The 20,526-nt window shown below is 34.9% G+C and overlaps 2 protein-coding genes across 3 annotated transcripts; both read left to right on the top strand.

Annotated features, from left to right (window-relative positions):
• The first annotated feature begins 2,103 nt into the window (after window positions 1–2,103).
• Window positions 2,104–6,134, top strand: LOC123202751 (AP2-like ethylene-responsive transcription factor ANT). The gene is made up of 9 exons (XM_044618855.1): window positions 2,104–2,942; window positions 3,049–3,706; window positions 3,865–3,947; window positions 4,121–4,129; window positions 4,210–4,298; window positions 4,384–4,457; window positions 4,546–4,596; window positions 4,673–4,749; window positions 5,096–6,134. The coding sequence occupies exons 1-9, from the start codon at window positions 2,627–2,629 to the stop codon at window positions 5,776–5,778; spliced, it is 2,040 nt and encodes a 679-aa protein (XP_044474790.1). The 5' UTR covers window positions 2,104–2,626; the 3' UTR covers window positions 5,779–6,134.
• Window positions 6,135–16,318: 10,184 nt separating this feature from the next.
• LOC123203377 (transcription factor bHLH74-like) lies at window positions 16,319–19,816 on the top strand. Of its 2 annotated transcripts, XM_044619728.1 has the most exons (9): window positions 16,319–16,921; window positions 17,467–17,990; window positions 18,080–18,310; window positions 18,391–18,456; window positions 18,549–18,617; window positions 18,802–18,873; window positions 18,984–19,127; window positions 19,220–19,301; window positions 19,379–19,816. In XM_044619728.1, exons 2-9 carry the CDS (start codon window positions 17,469–17,471, stop codon window positions 19,399–19,401), a joined length of 1,209 nt encoding a protein of 402 aa, XP_044475663.1. In that variant the 5' UTR covers window positions 16,319–16,921; window positions 17,467–17,468; the 3' UTR covers window positions 19,402–19,816. The 2 variants fall into 2 exon arrangements, with proteins under 2 accessions (XP_044475663.1, XP_044475662.1); XM_044619727.1 differs by having other exon boundaries at window positions 16,319–17,990.
• Window positions 19,817–20,526: the final 710 nt, after the last annotated feature.

The raw sequence follows: 20,526 nt of genomic DNA, 5'->3' as shown, positions 1-20,526 counted from the left end.
ATGCAATGCACAGCACACTGTGGCTAGAGTTATCCAAAAGAGACAGATTAAAGGCAAATAAAAAAACAGAGGATAAGAGAAAAAGGAGGATGAAAATGAAAGAGCACTAATTCATTCAAGGGATCACTGTGATAGTGGTGACGGGATTCACTCATCATGACTACATTATAATAATGAACCCCCAAAAAAAAAAGGCACCCTTCCCACCTCAATGCGCACACACGCTCTTGTTTTCAACCAAATCATTCTTGTTTGAATGTCTGTCGCCATGACTAATCATTTATCATCATCTCCATGCACAATCTCCATGCAGCCCTCTTTACAATTTCAATCCATAATACGTTTATATAGGAGCTTCTGCTCAACTCGTGCATAACAATGGGTGCTAAGAGTAAGCTGGCTCTTTCTCATACAGTGGAAAAAAAATTATTTCAACTTAAAGGAATAACACATATTCTGCCAAAAACATGTGAAAATCAGCATGGAGAGAAAATGGGCATCGGAGAATTTAATTAAAGCATCATATAAAAATAATATTATTATTAATTAAAAGGAGTAGTACAAGATTGAAATATAATACAATTTCCATAAAAAGCTCGTTTCCAGGGGCCCTTTGCTCATCATTCCTGGAATATTTCAAGCTAAACCCAGACCCACTTCTCACTTTTTGTCTGGAAGCAGGTGTTGACTAATTCATGGCCATGCTTTTCTTTTTTTTTTTCTTCAAAAGAAAACCCACCACAGCCGGACTTTTTCTTTTTTGGAAGTGACTCAATATTATGTAAAATCAAAATCTTAAATCTAGTAATCTATTTTAAAATTAAATAAGAGAGGATTTGAATTTATCATTTTGTCTTAGTTTAATAATCTAGTTTATTAATAAAATATTATTTATTTTAGATATATAATAATATATTATTATTCTTTTTTAAAGTTTATAATTTAAAAAGTTTTTAATAGTTAAAAAAATTTATAATTTTATTTTAATATTTTAAAATAATATAAGATATATATACATATCCAGAAAACCTCTTGTGTCTTGTTTATATAAGATGGGCTAAAAGTCAAGTGATCCCTTCGTCTTCACTCAAACTACTCCTTTGGCGCCATGCATCCTCTCACAATAAGCTTTTGTGTTTCCATTTCACTCTCCACACCACGCGCTTCTTTTTCCCTTTTTAATATCATGTTAATGTCCATGTAAGTAAACGCCATATATAGAAGGGAAAAGAGGGATTTCTGTTGTCACAGACAAGCGCAGAAAAGCTCATTCATTCGGTTGTTGAGCAATATTAATCTTTCAGCTGCCGTATATTATTTTTACTTGAATGGGATACTGCGATGTGAAGAGCGAAGTTGGCTGTTTTTCATATTGTTTCACGCAATAGATTTTGAACCAGCTGGGCTGCTCTGCTGGTTTATATTTATTTATCGTTTTCAATGGACGAATATAGCACTGACAGTACCATTAATTTTCTTTTCTTTTCCATTGTATTTTTTTTATTTGTCTCCGGTCATTCTAACATCACAGGTAACGAATGATACCCAACTTCATTACTGCCAGTGTCAGATGAATTAAGCGAAGGTCACATCAGATGACTCCACAGGAGACACCTCTGTTGATGTAAATCAACGGTGGAAATGGGCGGTGGCCATTTTGTTATCACAGTAGAAATTTAAAGTCTTTTGTCCTGTTACATTTTTTGAGTTGAAAGCTGTGAAGCAGAATGGATTGGAGCAAAATACATAGTAAGATTGAAAAGAAAAAACTCACTTTATATAAAATATTATATAATTAAATTGGATCCCTTTGGGATGCAGAGTGGGCACAGAAGCTGTACTACTGTATGAAATGACTGGATGGACAGACCGCAGACGTCCTTCCCTGCCCGTCAAATCTATCTAGCCACTGTAGACTGTCAAATATTATTAAGTAAATTTTTTCAAACTAAAAATCCATTTGAGTCTTTTTCTTTTTTCACTCAAATGTTTATTAGAGCTAATAAATAAAGCAAATCTCGGGTATGGTTATATGACCCTATTGGCTCTATATAATGCACTGGATTCAACTGACAAAATTGTGTCATTGAAGAGAGAGAAGGAAAATAAGAATTTCCTGGGTTTCAGAGGGTCATGAAGTTGTATAAAGGTTGTGAATTCATTTGATAAACCAAAGGGATGTAGGTTTTTTTAACGGTTTAAGAGTTTTAATAAAGAGGGAAAAAGGAGGAGGAGAGAAGAAAGTAAAAGCAAAAGACGTGGTCTTTCTCATATACACAGATCCCTATGGAATGCAGGGTTCCTACCCAGCATTGCTTGCCTGGAATTTCATTCTTTTTCTTAGTTTAAAGAGACTAGTTTTGTTCTCTTCAGACTTGGACAGAGACTTTGGTTTGGAGGGGATTTTCATAGATTGTAGAGTTTCTTTATATTGTCGTGAGAAAATTTTCTTGGCAATGACTTCTGCTACTAGACAACAAAAATAGCTAAGTTTGATGAAGGGAGGCAAGATATATTGGTTTATGATTACTTTATTTGGCTGCCAATGATTGAGTTGCCTTGCACAAAGGGAGATACTTAAAAGAAAACTCTGTTAGTAGTAACAAAAGGAAGAGAGAAGTAGAAGATGAAGTCTTTGAATGATGATAACAACGGCAACACTAATAATAACTGGTTGGGCTTCTCTCTCTCACCCCACATGAAAATGGAGGTTAATACTGAACCTTATCATCAGTTCCATCATCAAACTCACCCTCCTCCTACGCCTGTTTCTAATGCTGTTCCTACAAGCTTTTATTTATCTTCCTCAAACCTTAACCCCACTGGCATATGTTATGGTGAAGGAGAAAATAGTGCTTTTCATTCTCCCTTGTGTGTTATGCCTATCAAGTCGGATGGCTCACTTTGTATCATGGAGGCTCTCAGTAGATCACAAGCAGAAGGTTTGCTTCAGTTTTATTTTTGCCTTCTAGGTTTATTCTTATTTTTTCAGAAGTAGTGCTCAGGGTTATTAATATGTTTTTTTCTTTTTCATTTGTTTGTGTACAGGTATTGTGCCAAGCTCATCACCGAAACTTGAGGACTTCTTAGGTGGTGCGACGATGGAAAGTCATCAGTATGGAAGCCATGAAAGAGAAACAATGGCTCTCAGCTTAGATAGCATCTACTACCACCAGAGTGCAGCCTCAGAAACCAACCGCCAACATTCTTTTGACCTTCTTCAAGAACAATTAAGGCAACAAGACCAACACTTTCCAGTTCAAAACCACTCGTATTACTTGGGAATGCCGTGCCATGGAATATATCAGGCCCCATTGGAGGACGAAACCAAGAATTCCCCCCTCGCTGACTGTGAATCCCAGATTCCTCAAGTGGGGGATGATGCATTAAAAACTTGGGTATCCAAGCACTACACTAATAGTGCACTGGAGCAGCAGATGAGTAGTGCCATGGTTGATGAGGGAGCTTCTGGGTCTGTTGGTGCAATTGGTTGTGGAGACTTACAAGCTCTCAGCTTGTCTATGAGTCCTGGTTCTCAGTCTAGTTGTGTGACAGCTGCAAGGCAGATCTCCCCTACTGCTATTGACTGTGTGGCCATGGAAACAAAGAAACGAGGAAATGGAAAAGTGGGTCTAAAGCAGCCTGTTCATAGGAAGTCCATTGACACATTTGGGCAAAGAACATCTCAGTATAGAGGCGTGACAAGGTTAGTTCTACTGTTTTTCTAGTCCAATATAATCTCAGCTACGGTATTTGCTTAGCTGTTTTCCATTCTCGAGTACATTTGTTTTTCCTGTGCACCTCTATTATTGTTCTCTTCTTTCCATTGAACTTTCAAATAACCAGTCAAGTTACCTCTACCAGACACAGATGGACAGGTAGATATGAAGCTCATTTGTGGGATAACAGCTGCAAGAAAGAAGGGCAAACCCGGAAAGGGAGGCAAGGTCCGTGAAACAAATACAAAATACTTTTACAGTTGCATGTTTGGAAGTATTCCTTCTTTTGACTGCAATTCTTGGGCCCTTTATCTTCATAATCTAACTGGATATTGAATTACTTCCTTGTCTTGTACATGCTTCTTGTGGATGCCATTTGAATCAAATGATTCGTTCTTCAGTTTATCTGGGTAAGCTTTCACAGAAACGAAAACCTACAATGTTTTTAAAGAACCTCGACTTGGTCACTAAAATAACACATGAATTTCAGGAGGTTATGATATGGAAGAGAAAGCTGCCAGGGCTTATGATCTTGCAGCGCTCAAGTACTGGGGACCTTCAACTCATATAAATTTTCCGGTATACAGTTCAAGCCTTTCACAGTTTAACGATCCCCCAGTAGTTTTAGTTACTCAAAATGCAAATTTTATTGCTTTTCATCCAGTTAGAGAACTACAGAGAAGAACTGGAAGAGATGAAGAACATGAGCCGTCAAGAATATGTTGCACATCTAAGAAGGTAAATACTATACAATCTTTTTATCATCACTATGTGTTGATTATTCCTCCTAGTTACAGGTAATATTTGTCTCTCTTTTCATTTACAGGAAAAGCAGTGGCTTTTCAAGAGGGGCTTCAATGTATAGAGGAGTAACAAGGTTCTTATTTTGATTTTTGTTTATTTATTGATATTCCATTTTCAATTCTTTTATATGTCTTTCTCCTTTTCTACAGGCATCATCAGCATGGAAGATGGCAAGCTCGCATTGGTAGGGTTGCAGGAAACAAAGACCTTTATCTTGGGACATTTAGTAAGTTCTCTTAAATAATTTTCCAGCTGACTCTTTTTATAATTTTAATTTGTTCAAAATTTTCTGGGCTCATGTTAAGCATAAAGAACTTTTTACAGCTCGTTTCTATGGAACCTCTGTTCTCATATATCCACTAAAGAACAGTGGTGCTTTTGTAAGGCTGATGATGAGTTACTTTGAGACTCTGTACTTTTTTAAGGCTGTTGTCTCTGATGCAATGATAAAAGAGAAACAACAAAGTTTCTTCTGCCTAATTAAAAGCTAAATGTTTTATGAGTTATCATTCCTGCTAAGCTGTAGTAATCAAGATTATGTGATAATGTATCAATATTGAACCTGATTCTAGGCACTCAAGAAGAAGCAGCTGAAGCTTATGACATTGCAGCAATCAAATTCCGTGGGGTAAATGCTGTGACCAACTTTGACATAACAAGGTATGATGTTGAAAGAATCATGGCCAGCAATACTCTACTTGCCGGAGAATTTGCAAGGCGAAACAAGGAGATGGAATCAAGCAATGAAGCCATTGAATTCAACCCATCAACACACAACAATGGGGAACATGTTCAACCTCGAAATGACAATGGAAATGAATCAGATTGGAAAATGGCCTTGTATCAGACCCCACTGCAAGAACCAAATACTGGCATTGGGTCACTTGAAGATAAATCCATGGATAATGGAAACTATCGTAGTAATGCCTCCATCTCAGTAGCCCTTCATCAAGATTTGATAGGCATTGATTCAGTGAACTCTAGTCAGGCAATGGTGGATGAATCAGTTAAGCTAGGAGGGAATCATTTTTCAAATACATCCTCATTGGTGACTAGTTTAAGCAGCTCAAGAGAAGGTAGCCCCCCTGATAAAGGTGGTCCAACGATGCTTTTCGCTAGGCCACCATTAGCATCAAGGTTCATCAGTCCAACAACAGGTGTGAACGCATGGTTTCCATCAGCAGCAGCCCAATTAAGGCCTGCTGCAATCTCCATGGCTCACTTGCCTGTGTTTGCTGCCTGGAATGATACATGAACTCAACCCTGGAAGATCGGAAGTTTTGCATGAACAATGAGGGAATTGGCTACTACCGCGTAACATTTTAATTATGTCTTTTTCTTTACTTTTTTAGGCATCAGTGGAGGTAATCGGGGCTCAATGAAAGACAAACATGGGACCTCAGACATGGAATTGAAAGATTTGACAAAATGGAGAAAATGGATTAGTGAAATCTAATGATTAAATTCTCTGTAATGATGTTGGCAAAGTAGAAGTGGCCCTTACATAATTGAACCTGCTTTTCTACTTTTTTTTTTGTAGTTGCTAGCTGCTAAGTACAAAACCAGCTCAATGTTCCCCAATAATGCAAAAGCCAATTACTTTGACCTCCATATCTTATTTCATACCCCAATTTGCTCCTCAATCTGCATTACACCATCATTACAATTCTTACTTTCTTATCTTTCATTAAAGCGTCACCGGATAATCGACTTCATGATTTTAAAGAAGGGGTTTGACAGACTCTCCAGTGAGTGACTCTAGTTTTTTTTGTAGTAATGGCCCATTAATTTTCATAAAGTAGTTATGGTTAAAATTTCTTTAGCTTTTCTAATTCAACTTGATGTAAACCCACAGGGATATTGCGTCTAAAAGTGATTCGATGTCCTGGTGTGGGCACCTAACGAGAAATAAATAAATATATATATATATATATATATATATATATATATATATATTGTGTGTGTGTGTGTGTGTGATTAGTTGACTGAGATAAGTTTTTTGTGTGCGCACTCATAATCGTTATGTGCATTTACCAATATGAGGTTTACTGTAAAGTGATTTTTCGAAATTGAATTGATTATATTAAACAAATAAAATCTTAAATTTAGTGACCGATTTTATAATTATTATACTAGATAAATTAAAAATTTAATCTTGTAATGTTATTGGAGGAAATTTGAATCCTTCTTATCATGTTTAAAATCTCATTTTTTTATAATTTAAAGTATATATCTTTTTTTTATAATTAAGAGTCTCATATATATTTATTAAATAGATAAACCTAAAATATAATGATAAAATATCAAATAAATCAAAATTTTATAATCGTGACAAAATGTGAAACTTGGTATGTTTGAGCACAAGTTGCGCCCTAAGCTATTAGGTTGAGCACGTTTGCAAGCGTGTCATGCATAGTTGCCCCCTCCCAAAGATCACATGATTTTTTCTTTTTTTTTTGTAGGAATGGGCAAAAAATGGCTTCCGGTGCGTTTATCTGCACAATTGGCCCAAATCTGAGTTTTTAGTGACGTTTCTCATGACGCTCGGTGATTGTGAAAAACTACTGTGTCCTTAAGGGTGTCAGATGGCAGTCTTTGCTTATAATAAGAGACGGCAGGGCAGAGAGGATAACATGCCGTAAAACCTGGAACTTAATCTTCTAGGCAATTCTAGCTGGATTCAGCGTCTTATCTTTTTTACCCTGCTGATAGGTCCAAAACAGCAAAACTGACATTAACCCAACAAAGCCAACTCTTTTTACATCAAAAGCCTAAGCCTTTACGACAATATTACGATTCCTGATAGATTTTCATCACTTTCCCTAATTCAAGCTTTTGGATTTACTATATTTTTCGCTTTAATATAGAACAGACAGTATTTAGAGTTGAAAATAAAAGTTTTTGCGAAGAATAATATGCAAAATTACTGTGTAAAATGATTCATGTCAAACTAGCTTTTGCATTAATGTTTTGTAATTTGTCTTTACGTTGAAATGCCTTACAGATTTTGATCACGGAAAACCCATGCTTTGCATGAAAAAGGTTACAACATGAAGGCAAAAAATCAACCTTGATTAGACAGAGAAAAAGAAAGAGCATATATAAAGGGGAACACAAATCAACCATAACCATAACATAACAAGAAAAAGGCCACAGTAGATGGATTGATGGTCAAAAAGATTGTAGCTCTTGTGGAAAAGATTGCAAAGGAAATAGATACTTGTCATCTTTAAACAATAAAGTAATAACAATCATCTGACTTTCTTCAACCCTCTTTAGTTTTAGTCAACAATTATGATTACATAGCTTGTTGTTGACAGCTTGGATTCTAAATTCGTGTTAAAAAATGGATTAATTTCTTTACACACGAGTTAAGTCAGCAATGATATTGGTAGATCTAGATTCGGTCAAGAAAATATGCCATAGGTACTGTGAATTACCCTCTTCTTAATCTGTGCTTTTGTGCTTATATATGATAAAGATGCCTTCCAATTCAATCGTTATGGCCAACAATGTACGAGTAAACAATGTTGCATTATGGCAAAAGATTGTTTTAATTTGGGAAGTTGTAACATCTTTATTCTAATAACTCGATCTATTGCTAAAATATTATTTACTTTAGACATATATATTATTATAATTTTATTTTTTGACTTTGTAATTTAAAATATATCTTGACAACTTAAAATAAAATAAGACTAGTTAAATAGTTGAGATCTTTAAGTTGTCAAAATAGGTTTTAGATTGTAAAATTCAAAAACAAAATTATAATGAACTTTGTGTTCGAAGTGAATAATATATTGATAATATATTGAATTATGAGATCAAAGATATTATAAATAGTATTAAAGTTGCTCTGTATTTTATTTTTTTTGAGTTATAATTGAGCAAATCTCAGTTAGAAGATTGAGTACTGTAAAAGAGGATGAATGTGACATCCTTAAGGCAAATTTTACATTGACAAAACACAAGAGATATTTGGTTTATATGTATATCACACATTGTCTAAAAATGTTAGTATAAAACTAATTAAATAACTTGTAAACTTCGAATATCTTATAGACTGTAAGTGCAAAGTGAATCATCCCTTAATAGTGGATTGCAGTGTTATTGGACAAAGATGATTTAAGAAGTTTTCTAGTCAAAAAGTATTACATTTCTTGTAAAACCCATAACTAAGGATTCAAATTAAAGGCTGGAGTCATTGACTAATCAGTGCTTGAATTGAGTGGTCCAAATTACTGAATCCTTAGTGCAGACTGCAGAGAGTTGAAATACAATGTGGTCCCATAAGAGTGAGGACCACCCGGCTTCTCGTTCATGTCTGATTTGGCAATATTATATTAGTATTTGAAGATAAAAGGTTGCTAGAATAATGAAATACATTCAGGTGTTGCATCGTATGTATCCAGCATGTTAGTTAGTAGTGAAGACAGGAAGAAAAATGGCTGTTCTGTGTGGAGGAGTCTTGTTTCATCCTGGGAGACCTCCACATTTGCCCCATTTTGATTTAGACGTTTCCCCAATTCGATATTTGTTCGTGTGAGCTTGTTCATGTGGAGAGGCATGCATGAAGTCAAATCATACATTTAATGATCAATCTTATAATTATTGCATTGAATAATTTAAAAATTCTTTTTATAATTGAAATTTTACTATTTTGCCAATCAAAGACACATGATTAATTTATTCAATTTGGAGACTAATTAAGATGCCTAGGTCTGCAACAGATATTTCACAAGAAAGCTATTTAATGGAGAGGGTAGATGCATTGCCAACTCACGGGGCAACTTCTCAATCAGATTGAAGGCTGTGTAAGAGAGTAGATGAAAGCCATTGATGAACAATCTTTCGCGTGCCAACAGGCGAACCAGTTCAAATATACAGACATACTTTGTATCCTGCATATAAATTAATTATAAGAAAGAGATGTAACTGCATGAAGGCAGTAAATATAAAATTAGTAGCTGAGGCATGCATGCATGTTTGCTTCTGCTACCAGGGACCCTTTTGCGTTAATGAACGTTTTGTCATCGTCAAAATATATTTTCGTTTATTACCCTCACTGGGATCCCGTTTGCTTTTTGAATTATAATTTTGTCTGTTCTATTATTCTATCACTCTGACCGCCGGACGTACGTACGTGAATTACTTGTTAGTGTTTGTGCATGGTAAAATCTAATTGCTTCTTGCTGTAAATTGAAATATTTTGAAATTTTACTTAAATCTTGAGCCCTGACCGAGGATCCTGAGATAATCCAGAAACTCAACGAATGAAATGCTTGAAGTTGACAAGACGCAGTGTGCCACAGTGAATCTGTACAGGAGCTGGCTAGGGTAAAGATCAGAGGAGTTGCCTTAGCTTCTTGTAATTTTATTCAAAGAGAGAGACAAATTTTAATCAAGTTTGTCTCTTTTGACATTTTCTTGTGAGTTTGAGGAGAACAGGCTCCCGTCCATGGTCAACTAAGATGGCAGTTATAAAAAGGCCAAAAGACTTATTTCAACCCAAGGTTTGGTTTATCCCCAACATTCATATGTAAGATTTCAAAAACTCAAAAATTTACATTTCTGTAAATATTTTCTGTTATAGTTAAAGATAAAATAGTAATTTAACAAAAAATTTAAAAAAATTAAAATTTTATCTTACTTCTTTCTCTCTCACCTCTCTTAGATTAAAAATTAATAATGTTTCTCCACTTAAAGTTTGAAAAATGTCATTTTCACTTAAAGATTTGCTAGTCTCCTTTGACCATCTCCTTTGACCATCTCCTTCGTTTCAGCCAACAACCAACGCTTCCTACCTATCTTCCCATTTTGATCGCTCGGGAGACGTTGTTGACAATCGAAGACAATTCGTTCGAGCATCATCGAAGGAACAAATGAAGACATGAAACTTGTCATCTTCGTTAGCTTCTCTAGATTTGTTGTCAGTCGAATCAACTCTAGACGAAGCTTCTGTGATGCTATTTGTCTTCTCCCGAAGCTAAATTGACGGAAAACAAAGTCAATTCTCGTTGTCCGAAGCCAATTTGACAAAGACAAAGACAAATCTCTTCGTCTTCGATTCATCACCTTCGCTCTTCATTATCATTCATCAATCTTTAGCCTTCGTTGTCTTCGTTTGTCAGTGACAAAGAAAGAAGAGGAAGTCACTAGTGCCGGAGGTAGTGGCTAGAGAGGGAAGAGAAAAAAATCCTAAGGTGAAATGGTAATTTTTCAAACTTCAAGTTGGGGGGAGAGGGGGAGGGAATGTTAGTTTTTAAACTAAAGGGAGAAATGAGATAAAATTTTAATTTTTTTATTAAATAACAATTTTACTTTTAACTATTTATAACTCAATAAAAATGTAAATTGAATAATATAATTTAACTGAAATTGCACTAGGATGATACGGTCAAGTTGAATTGCACTATCTTGAATGCATGTTGGTTGAAATTGCATCTAAAAAAACTATTTTAACCATTTAAAATTATGTAGATTAGAGTTTTATTTTTTAATTAAAGATATAGATATAATTAATTTTTAAATTGATGAACATATTTAATTTTATTATTTGTATTTAAAAGATATGAATGATATTAATTAAAGATATAAATTTTTTTTTCAAACTTCATTATTATTTAAAAAAATTAAAAAAAAAGAAGAAGAAGAAGAAAAGGGTGTAGGCCACAAACCATGTTTGGGAAAAAGAAAGGTCATTAGGCCTTTGACATGAATCAATTGGGATTTTAGAGAAAGCGGAGAGGCGTGGTCGTGACAGTAAATTAATAAAGAAAAAGTGGGTGTAGCGTAGGAGCTGTCAACGTCTAAAATCTCTGTGAGAATCTTTGGCTTCCTCCTTGGAATTAATCCCTTGTTTGTTTTGCCTTGCGATGGTGGCGTATATACGGCGTCTGTGTCACTGTTCCGCCGTAACTGCTGTGTCTGCCTGGCGTCTATGACATTGTCTTTTGTCTTTTGCTTTGACCCTCCTGTAAACCTTTAGGACCAAAAATCTTTCAGTAGATTCGCAGCATCTACTCTACTATACTCTGTACATAACACTCGCACATTTTTTATCTTGACAAAACGAATCAATGTTGTGGTTCCGCAGTTGGATTCAAAATTTCATATATTTGATTTAACCAATTCAATTTTAAAGAGAACATTTGGCTCAAATAAGATACCCATCTAGACTCACTGATTATACTAAGCCAAATTAGGCACTGTTTGTCATGTCCATAGATTGTGCACGTTAAAACTACTAAAGGTTGAGTTATAGGGCATGCTGGCTTGTGATATGATAAAGTCCGAGGCATGATCCAAGTGTCGGGCTGGCTCATGGGCCAAACCTTAAGACCTCCGGCATGGCTTGCACAGGCCAAGGGGTTGGTATGGCTCATAAAATTTCGGGCTGTACTGTAGGCCGACCTGGTCTACACCCACGTAACAGTAAGTAGATGCTGCGCTGCGAATGTCCAATCCAAATCTGGGGAATGTCCAATACATTTGGATTGGACTCAGCCACTTCACTATAAAATTTGGATTGGACCTTCACCCCTTTGGGTCTACAAATCTGGGCCAGTACGTATAGACTAAAAATTGCTCATGAAGTTTCCAGTTGAGCCCATTGCAGAGTAAACTCTACCATCTCTTGGGCTCCATAAGAGTTTCACTTTCTGTGTCGTCCAAAATAAGAAGCCGGATGGCCCGTATCCAGAAGAAATAAAATAAAATCTGTATAATAATTGTGTTTAACAGAATCTTAATTCACAGATTAATACACAAAATGATGAAATTAAAGTTGGGGTACGTGACAATAATGAGAAGGGAAGATTTGATTTAGGCCGAAACATTTATTCCCACCCAAAGTATAGTGAAATCTCAAACTTTTATCCTCTAATTTTTAAAAAATCAAATATTCATTTATAATTAAATTTCTATTAAAATTTTCAATTAAAGTTATAGGTAAAATTATTATTTATTAAAAAATTTTAAAATTTTATTATATTTTTCTCTCCATGTTTAAAAAATTTATAATTTTTCTCTAATTTAAAGTTTAAGAATTAATAAATATCACTCAAGAGTTTGTTCCTTTTTTCTTCGCACCGATTCACCGTCTGAGGGAAAGTGACTAGAGAGAGGACAGTCAACCATTACAAACAACGAATTAACATCGAAGAGAAAAGGAACAAAACCCTTGAGGTGTATTTATTAGTTTTTAAATTTTGGGTTGAGAAAAATTTATAAGTTTATAAACTTGAATGAGGAAAATATGATAAAACTTGAATTTTTAAATTTTTTTAGTAAATGATGGTTTTATCTCTAATTTTAATTGAAATTTTTAACAAAAATTTGATTATGAGTTGATATTTAAATTTTAAAAAATTAAAGGATGAAAGTTTGGAATTTTACTATACATTTGATGGGAATAAGTCTTTTGGCCTTTGATTTATTTTAAGTTGTGAAGCCAATAGTTAGAGACCTTCCTAAGAGGAGTGGGGGCAATATGAAAAGATCCACAAGATCTACGTTGCTCTTTATTTTTTATCTATTTATTTATTTATTTTTAAGTTTGCAGGTAAAGGACTGAATTTGTTGGGTTTCCAAACTCGTTATCATTTTTTTTGGACTACAACTCATGATTATGTTCAATAATTGAATAACATTACACAGACTTTGATTGAGTAAAATTCATTGACTACCCAAAGTTTGATCAAAAACATTTTAAACTCCTAAACGTATAAATTTTAACTCCAATAATGAAAAAAAAAAAATCTAAAATCATCTTTTTTTATTTTGTAAAATTAAAAAAAAAAACGGTAAAATTTTTAAAAAGATTAAACAACCCTTTTGAAATTGAGATCATACGCGAGAAAGCCATTTTGTGATGCTTCCGAAAATAAGAATAATTCTCTTCCCATGACTATATTAGATTCACTGTCACTTACCGTTTCTTCTAAAGTAGTTTTTCTTGATACATCTAAGAACCTTCATATCCTACTTCAACTTACTAGGAAGTCTTGTCCTTTTCAGGTCAAAGACAAAACTTGTATACTTTATGTTTGGTCTAATTTTTCCTACAATACTTGTTTAAGGCAGTCTTTGTTCTTTGATTGGTGATACCGTGGTAAGCATATCTGTAGTGCTAGGTTAGACACTTGACTCTTGTCTTTAAATATTTGTTATAGTCTCTGAAACTCTGTTATAGTATCACTTTCAAATGTATCTACAGTTGCTGATGAGGTCTCTTTTGAGTCACTAGGCTTTGATCCGACACCGACACCATTCTGTAGACAAAGTTGTGCTTTGTTCATTGCAAGCATTGGGTTCAAGGCAAAGTGAGAGAAGTCCGATCCAAATGTGATCTTTATGTAAAAGAATAACTAGGTATAGAGATGTAATTTTAATTGCTAACAAAAATTTGTAGGTTTGTTTTAAAATGTAGATACTATTAATTACATTTTGTAAGGGGTCATAAATAAATTCCAGAAAGTGAAATAATTATGGATAATACGGTGATTATAGTCTATGCACCTTTGACAAAGTAATCTTTTATTTATACAGTATTTCTAAAATCAGACCAATAATTAAATCGATTATCTTGTTGGTTTATGGTTCGGTCAATTCAATTTATTGTCAAATTATTATATATTTCTTAAATATTATCAAATATTTATCATAATTTTTAAATATAAAACATACAAAATATAATTTCAAATATGTTAATTAAATAATTAACACTTCATTACATAAACAAAAAAAATCAATTATAAATAGTTTTTTTTGGTTTAACGAATTTACCAAATTTTAAGTAAATCAATATTTATATATAAACCGAATCAGGTTATAGAGCGATTCATGGTTTAATCAGTTGAATCGAATAATTTAATTCAGTTTTAAAAACATTGATTTACGATATTAGATTTTTTTTGAATGTTTTATGATATCAAGGGGTGGAGAACTCTTAAGCCAAACATCGGGTGTAAAAATGTGATTCGCTCACTTTTATATATATATATATATATATGTTGCTTTTACGAGGCTGATCCTTGGGCAGGAAGACATATATGGAGTAGGTGTGTTGATGGCAAGGATTTTCTGGTGAATGAATGAAATCGTACCATTTTCACGGAGAGCAGTGCAATGGTAAAACTTGTTTATGTGGAAACATCAATGGCTTGGAATGATTGTATTCTCAGTCTTATCCCTGATGGGCTCGATCGAATAAGAAGCATCATTGTTTTCAGCTTCCATAACTGCAGCCTTTCTGCATTTTTTTACTATTAAAATAAAAGGAAGCCCATTATGATTACTCATCTTCTGCGCATGCTGGTTACATTTAGTTTCCATTGGCTGAATTTAGGGTTCCAAGATTAAATGATTAATTATGAGTTGTAGTTTAAGGAAGTGATTGAAGTTATAAAAGTATAATTAGTAAATGCATAAACATAAATTATGAACATAACTTAGCTTTCATCTCATCATTGCTTTCTTCTGCTAATTAGGAGGAGGACCACAACACTGGAAACTTAGATCTCCAACCCTCACGCGTGACAGGTTTATTAAAATTAAATATAACATGTTCTAGGTACAGTTCATTCACTAATGACGGGCTTTAAGACTGTCTTTGATTTGAGTAATATTTTATTAAAATTATCAAAATAGTTTGAATGATAAAGATGATGTATCCAAACAAAAGAATATTAATTTGAATTCTATTATCAGTATATTGAGATCAAACTTGATATCAAATAGAGTAATTATGAAACCGATTATCTGTTTACTTCAGTGGGTTCAACTTGAACAAAGTAAAGATTTCTCCTTTAGGAAAAAAAGATAAAGACTGGAGTCAGGCATCACAATCAAAATATCTGCGTATTGTATTGTTTTTGACCAGGCATGTGATGAAGTGGAAGAAGGTCTCATCCATGCATCGACATCAGAGAAGCTGAGAATGAAAACGTGGATGGTGAATTTGGGAGCCAATTAGGCGTTAAATCCGCAATAATTAGATTAATCCAGCTAAGATTACAACTAGACTTGTAGTTGACCAGAGAATAAGGTTTGACCATGGAGGTTGATTGATAGAGGAACTGTTTACAGCTGGAAACTGTAACGGGACAAGAAGGTAAATAGATGATTAGATTCCATTATTCCTTATGTTTGTCATAAGTCAAAGTAAAAACGGGAAAAAGATTGTTGCAGAGATTAAGTAATTAAGAAAACATAAAAAAATGTAGTATGCTTCAGAATTACAGTATCTTTGATGAGTTGTCAAAATGAAAGGCAGTAAACACAAGGCATCTTTGTTCGGTAGGGACAAATATAACCCACAGATTGAGTGTTGAAGGGAGATTTGGTAGGGAAAAAGTGTATCAAGTTGATCATAGAAAGTGATGGAGCTTAGGTACAGCTTAATGAGTATTATTCTCAAAAGGAATGAAGGGTGGGTTTGTTGTCACTGAGAAAAATGAGTGTGTAACAGCGAAGAGAGGTGTGTTGGAATGGTTGGCAAATGTGTCAGTAAAAAAAAAAAAATATATAAAAAGTTTCATGTTAAAGAAGCAAGCTTAAGCTTGGGGTTTTTCAACTTCAAGAAGAACCTCTCCAATCTCTCGTAAGATAAACTATTAAAAAATTAGGACAGAGAGAGAGATGTATATGATGATAAAAATATTACAGGGAGTAAAGTAAGGTAAGAAAAGAGATAAGGTTGTGTAATAATTTAGCAAACAAGGGCAGTTTGCAGTAGTTAATTTTGTCTTTTAAAATCACACATATCATCTGTTAGCTTGGGCAGGTAAGCAAAGACTCCCTCTTTTTCTCACACTTACTCTGACTGTTTTGTGCAATGTGTGATTTGAGCTCTGTATTTTCATGTGATCTATAAAAGTGGGAATTTGATGCTGTCTTTGTTGTTTGTTCAAGTTCCTAATCAGGGAATTTGGTTTGTCTTTGTCAAATTTAAGCAAGCATTTTGATACTCTTTGAGGTTCCATCAAACACCCACGTCAGGGGCTGTGAAATGAAAATTTTCCCATTTCAGTATTTGCACAATTTAAGTAGAATTTGATGCTTTTTGGCCTTTTTTAGGTGCCTATCTGGGAATACCTCAAAAGGGTTTCTTCAACCTCCTTTTTTTAAGGGGGTCTCGAAAGTTGTTGGGACTTGATTCAAAACTTGAACAACTAGACTTTCCTTTTACCTGGTTAAACTGCTTCAAACACCTCGTTCATTTTCATATCAATTGCTCAAACCTTGTGATCCTCTGCAATTGGGTTTCAGTTGAAGAGATTCAAAGCCTACTAACATCAATCAATGCCATTGGTGTGTAATTAAGTGGAGAATGTGGAAAAAAATTTCTCCTATAAGCAAAAGAGAAAAAGGGAATCTGCTTTCTTTTTCTTAGTCTGGTGAGCTGTTACTTAGCTAAGCTATAGTTTGTCTATGTTTACTTTATGCTCTGAAAGGTTCACTTTCTTGTCGTTGTGAAGTGTTTCCTCTTTTAACTTGCTTATCAGAGTAGATTTGACCCTAGGGTTTTTGAAAGATGAAGTAAGCAAGCTGATGCTCGTTAGATATTATGCCTGATAGATTGGATTTCTCCTTTACTTTGTGCCTGTGCGATGCTGCTATGGGGGATTTCTTTTACTTTAACATCCCATCAGCCCTATAAAGCTGCCAGTGTTATTTGTTCCTTGTTGAGTCGTGCAAGATATCCCCGTGCTAAATTTGCTCAAACTCCACTTTGCCTTTAGTTTTATATACCAGCTGCTTGCTTCTGTGTGATATCTATTTTAGTCCTCTTCTAGGCCAACCATTGATAGGGTTTGTGTCAGTAATAGATAGTTCTATTCCTTTGGGTTTAAGTTTTGAGAAGAAAGTATGGATGTTGGTGATAATAATGATGCAGGAAGTCAGAACAGAAATGAGTGTGTTATGAATTGCCCATCTTCAGGGATGAATACAAAGGTTTCAGGAATGTCACTGAACTCAATGTCCATGTATAAGTCTTCAAGTGGAGCAGACCATTTTTTTGGTTCTGGTTGGGATCCAGTTGTTTCTTTAAGTCATGGTGAAAATTTTGGAGTTTCTTCAATGGTTTCTCATTGTCAGTTTGCTACTTCTCCTTACGCTGTTGTAATGGAAAACCAGGGAATTAGTAGCACCTCCAACTTAGCTCAGTATTCATCTGATCCCAGTTTTGTTGAGCTTGTACCAAAGATTCCAGGCTTTGGAAGTGGAAACTTCTCAGAAATGGTTAGCTCCTTTGGCTTACCCGAGACTGCACATATTACTAGCAGTGGGTGCTCTCCAAATTTTACTCCGAGTAAGGAGAGTGGCAATAAGAGGAATTCAGCAAATGTAGCACAATCTTTTGAGGACCATCAAATCTCCGAAGAGGCAGCCATAGGAACTTCAACCAATGGAAAGGCAAGGAAGCGAACACCTGAGTCAAGTTCTCCTTCCAATCCCGAAAAGGTACAGTTGCATCCAATCCTGAAAAGGAAGATTTGGATCCTTTTATTTAGAAATCCTTTCTGAGTTAATTCCTTTGTTATTCTTTGTAGAATGGTGACAAAGAGCATCAAAATGATCCCTCTGGTGAGAGTCTTGGTATTGTGAAGGAACAAGATGAGAAGAAACCAAAAATGGAGCAAAGCATAGGTGCAAATTCGCGTGGTAAACAAGCAGCTAAACAAGCTAAAGACAGTTCTAATAGTGCAGAGGCTCCTAAAGAATACATTCATGTGAGAGCCAAAAGGGGTCAGGCTACAAATAGTCACAGCCTTGCAGAGAGGGTACATCCTACTATTAACAAAATCAGTCTAACTGAATGCTGTGGTTTATCTCTTGGTTGAACTGATTGACATGCTTGCAGGTGAGAAGGGAAAAGATTAGCGAGCGGATGAGACTGCTTCAAGAACTTGTTCCTGGATGCAATAAGGTAACAGATGAAGCCTAAGTTGTCAATCAACTGTCATTTCTCTAATTTTTATTTCTTTAACCAATTGATTTTTTTGTTTTGTTTTGTTTTAGATCACTGGTAAGGCAGTCATGCTTGATGAAATTATCAATTATGTGCAGTCACTGCAACAACAGGTTGAGGTAAGTTTATTTAATTTCTTGTTTGTTGGAGGTACTTTGCTATGATAGCAAACTATACTAAATTCTGGGATTGATAACGAAAATTATCAGACGATTATTGATTCATTATATTAACGGGGTATTCCTTTGGTAATTGTTCTACATAATTGACAAACTTTGTGCTTGCTTTGCTTTGCTGTTACAGTTTCTTTCAATGAAACTTGCCACTGTCAATCCTGAACTGAATATTGATATAGAAAGGATTCTGTCCAAAGATGTAAGTAAAAAGGTTCCAAATGGTGCTTAAAATATGAAAATTGTTTTATTTTCATTAATCATCTTCTAAATGATTAGTTTTAGTTGAATTCGAAGTTATCTTTTGTGTAGTTTCTCCATTCGCGAAGTGGGGGTGCTGCTATTTTCGGATTCAGTTCTGGAATGAACTCCTCTCAACCTTACTCTCATGGAATTGTCCAAGGAACCGTGCCAAGTATCCCAACTGCTAATCCACAATTTCCTCCCTTGCATCAGGTAAATCAAAGTTTTTTGTATCATACTATGCACATATTTTGCTCGTTGCTGGTCAGAAATGATTAAGACTTTACATTCTTTTATCTTTACAGTCAATGTTAGACCCTGAGCTCCAGAGTCTTTTCCAAATGGGGTTAGAATCCGGTTCAGCTGTTGACAGTCTGGGGTCACATGGTAATGAGCAAGTACTAAAGTCGATGGTAAATTTTCCCTCACCATTTTCTTATCTGAAAATTCTTTGTTTTGAGCAGGGCCATCGAAATCAGAGCTCTGATAAATTGGAAGCATGAGGGGGCTGAAGGTCCTGCTAACAGAGAATCCAAAAGTTTCAAGTTGACTGCACATTTTATGTCATTTAGAAAAGAAAAGGAAATAGAAAAAGAAAGGAACAGTTGTATAGGTTCTCGGCTCCTTACTGCTTGTTCTTCAAACTTTTAACTGAAGAATGCGACTTGGTAGAATCACAAAGCATTTGTATATTCAGCAACAAAAAGAGACTTTCATTAGTCATGATTGTGTTCAATTGGCCTTGTAGATTAGAGGTAGAATGTGTGAAGTATTTTTTTTTTCTCCTTTGTCATGATTGTTTTCCAGAAATTATTCTTATAACAAAGTGTCTTGTAGATTGAACTGGAAAGTTGTATGATTGAGATGATGTTTCAATTTATTTGCATTCATTCTTAGCTCCATTTTACTGCAGTGAATTGTTGATTTGCTTTCGTTTAGAAGTCTTTAAATTTCCATTTTAGGACGTAAAATCTTTTAGATATCTCATTGATTTGGGTGACTAATGTTAGCAGCTGAGGCCTGATAATGAGCTTGAACCAAATTAAAGCTTCATCAGTCGCTATTAATCAATGGCAAGGTGGCAACTTTTTATCTTACCAGGGTATTCATCAATTCTTGCTTGACATTCTTTCTCGCAAGGAGTGCCACTTCACCCTACGGGCCGAATTTTATGCCCCAGTGGCTTCCAATCAGTTTAACCTAACATAGCTGACTTATCAATGTAATCCTCAAATGCTCAACTACCACAAGTTGACTCCCTGCAAAGTTTGGCATACCATGTCTACCAGCAGGTTCAGTGGATTCAAAGTGACCCCCAGATTACCTGAAATTCGCGCCAATTACAATGGACTTGGTTATTCATGAATTCTACCCATGGCGTTCTGCGGATGATGGATTTTTGTGACCCAGTACATAGAATGTGGCCACATCAGTAGGTGTTAGGGCGGTGCAGGAAGAGATGATAGGGGCTTCAAACCCAGAGAAAGACTGTCCTATTTGTTTAGAAGCTGTGTCTGTTGGGTATAACCACATATAGTATTATCGATTGGATGAATAATATTATTGACAAGATAATAAATATCATTACCAAGTTGTCAAATTGAAACTTCAA

Source organism: Mangifera indica, chromosome 19 (genome assembly GCF_011075055.1).
Source record: "Mangifera indica cultivar Alphonso chromosome 19, CATAS_Mindica_2.1, whole genome shotgun sequence".
Taxonomy (NCBI): Eukaryota; Viridiplantae; Streptophyta; class Magnoliopsida; order Sapindales; family Anacardiaceae; genus Mangifera; species Mangifera indica.
The sequence above is the reverse complement of the archived record's forward strand: the minus strand, read 5'-3'. Positions and strand labels throughout refer to the sequence as shown.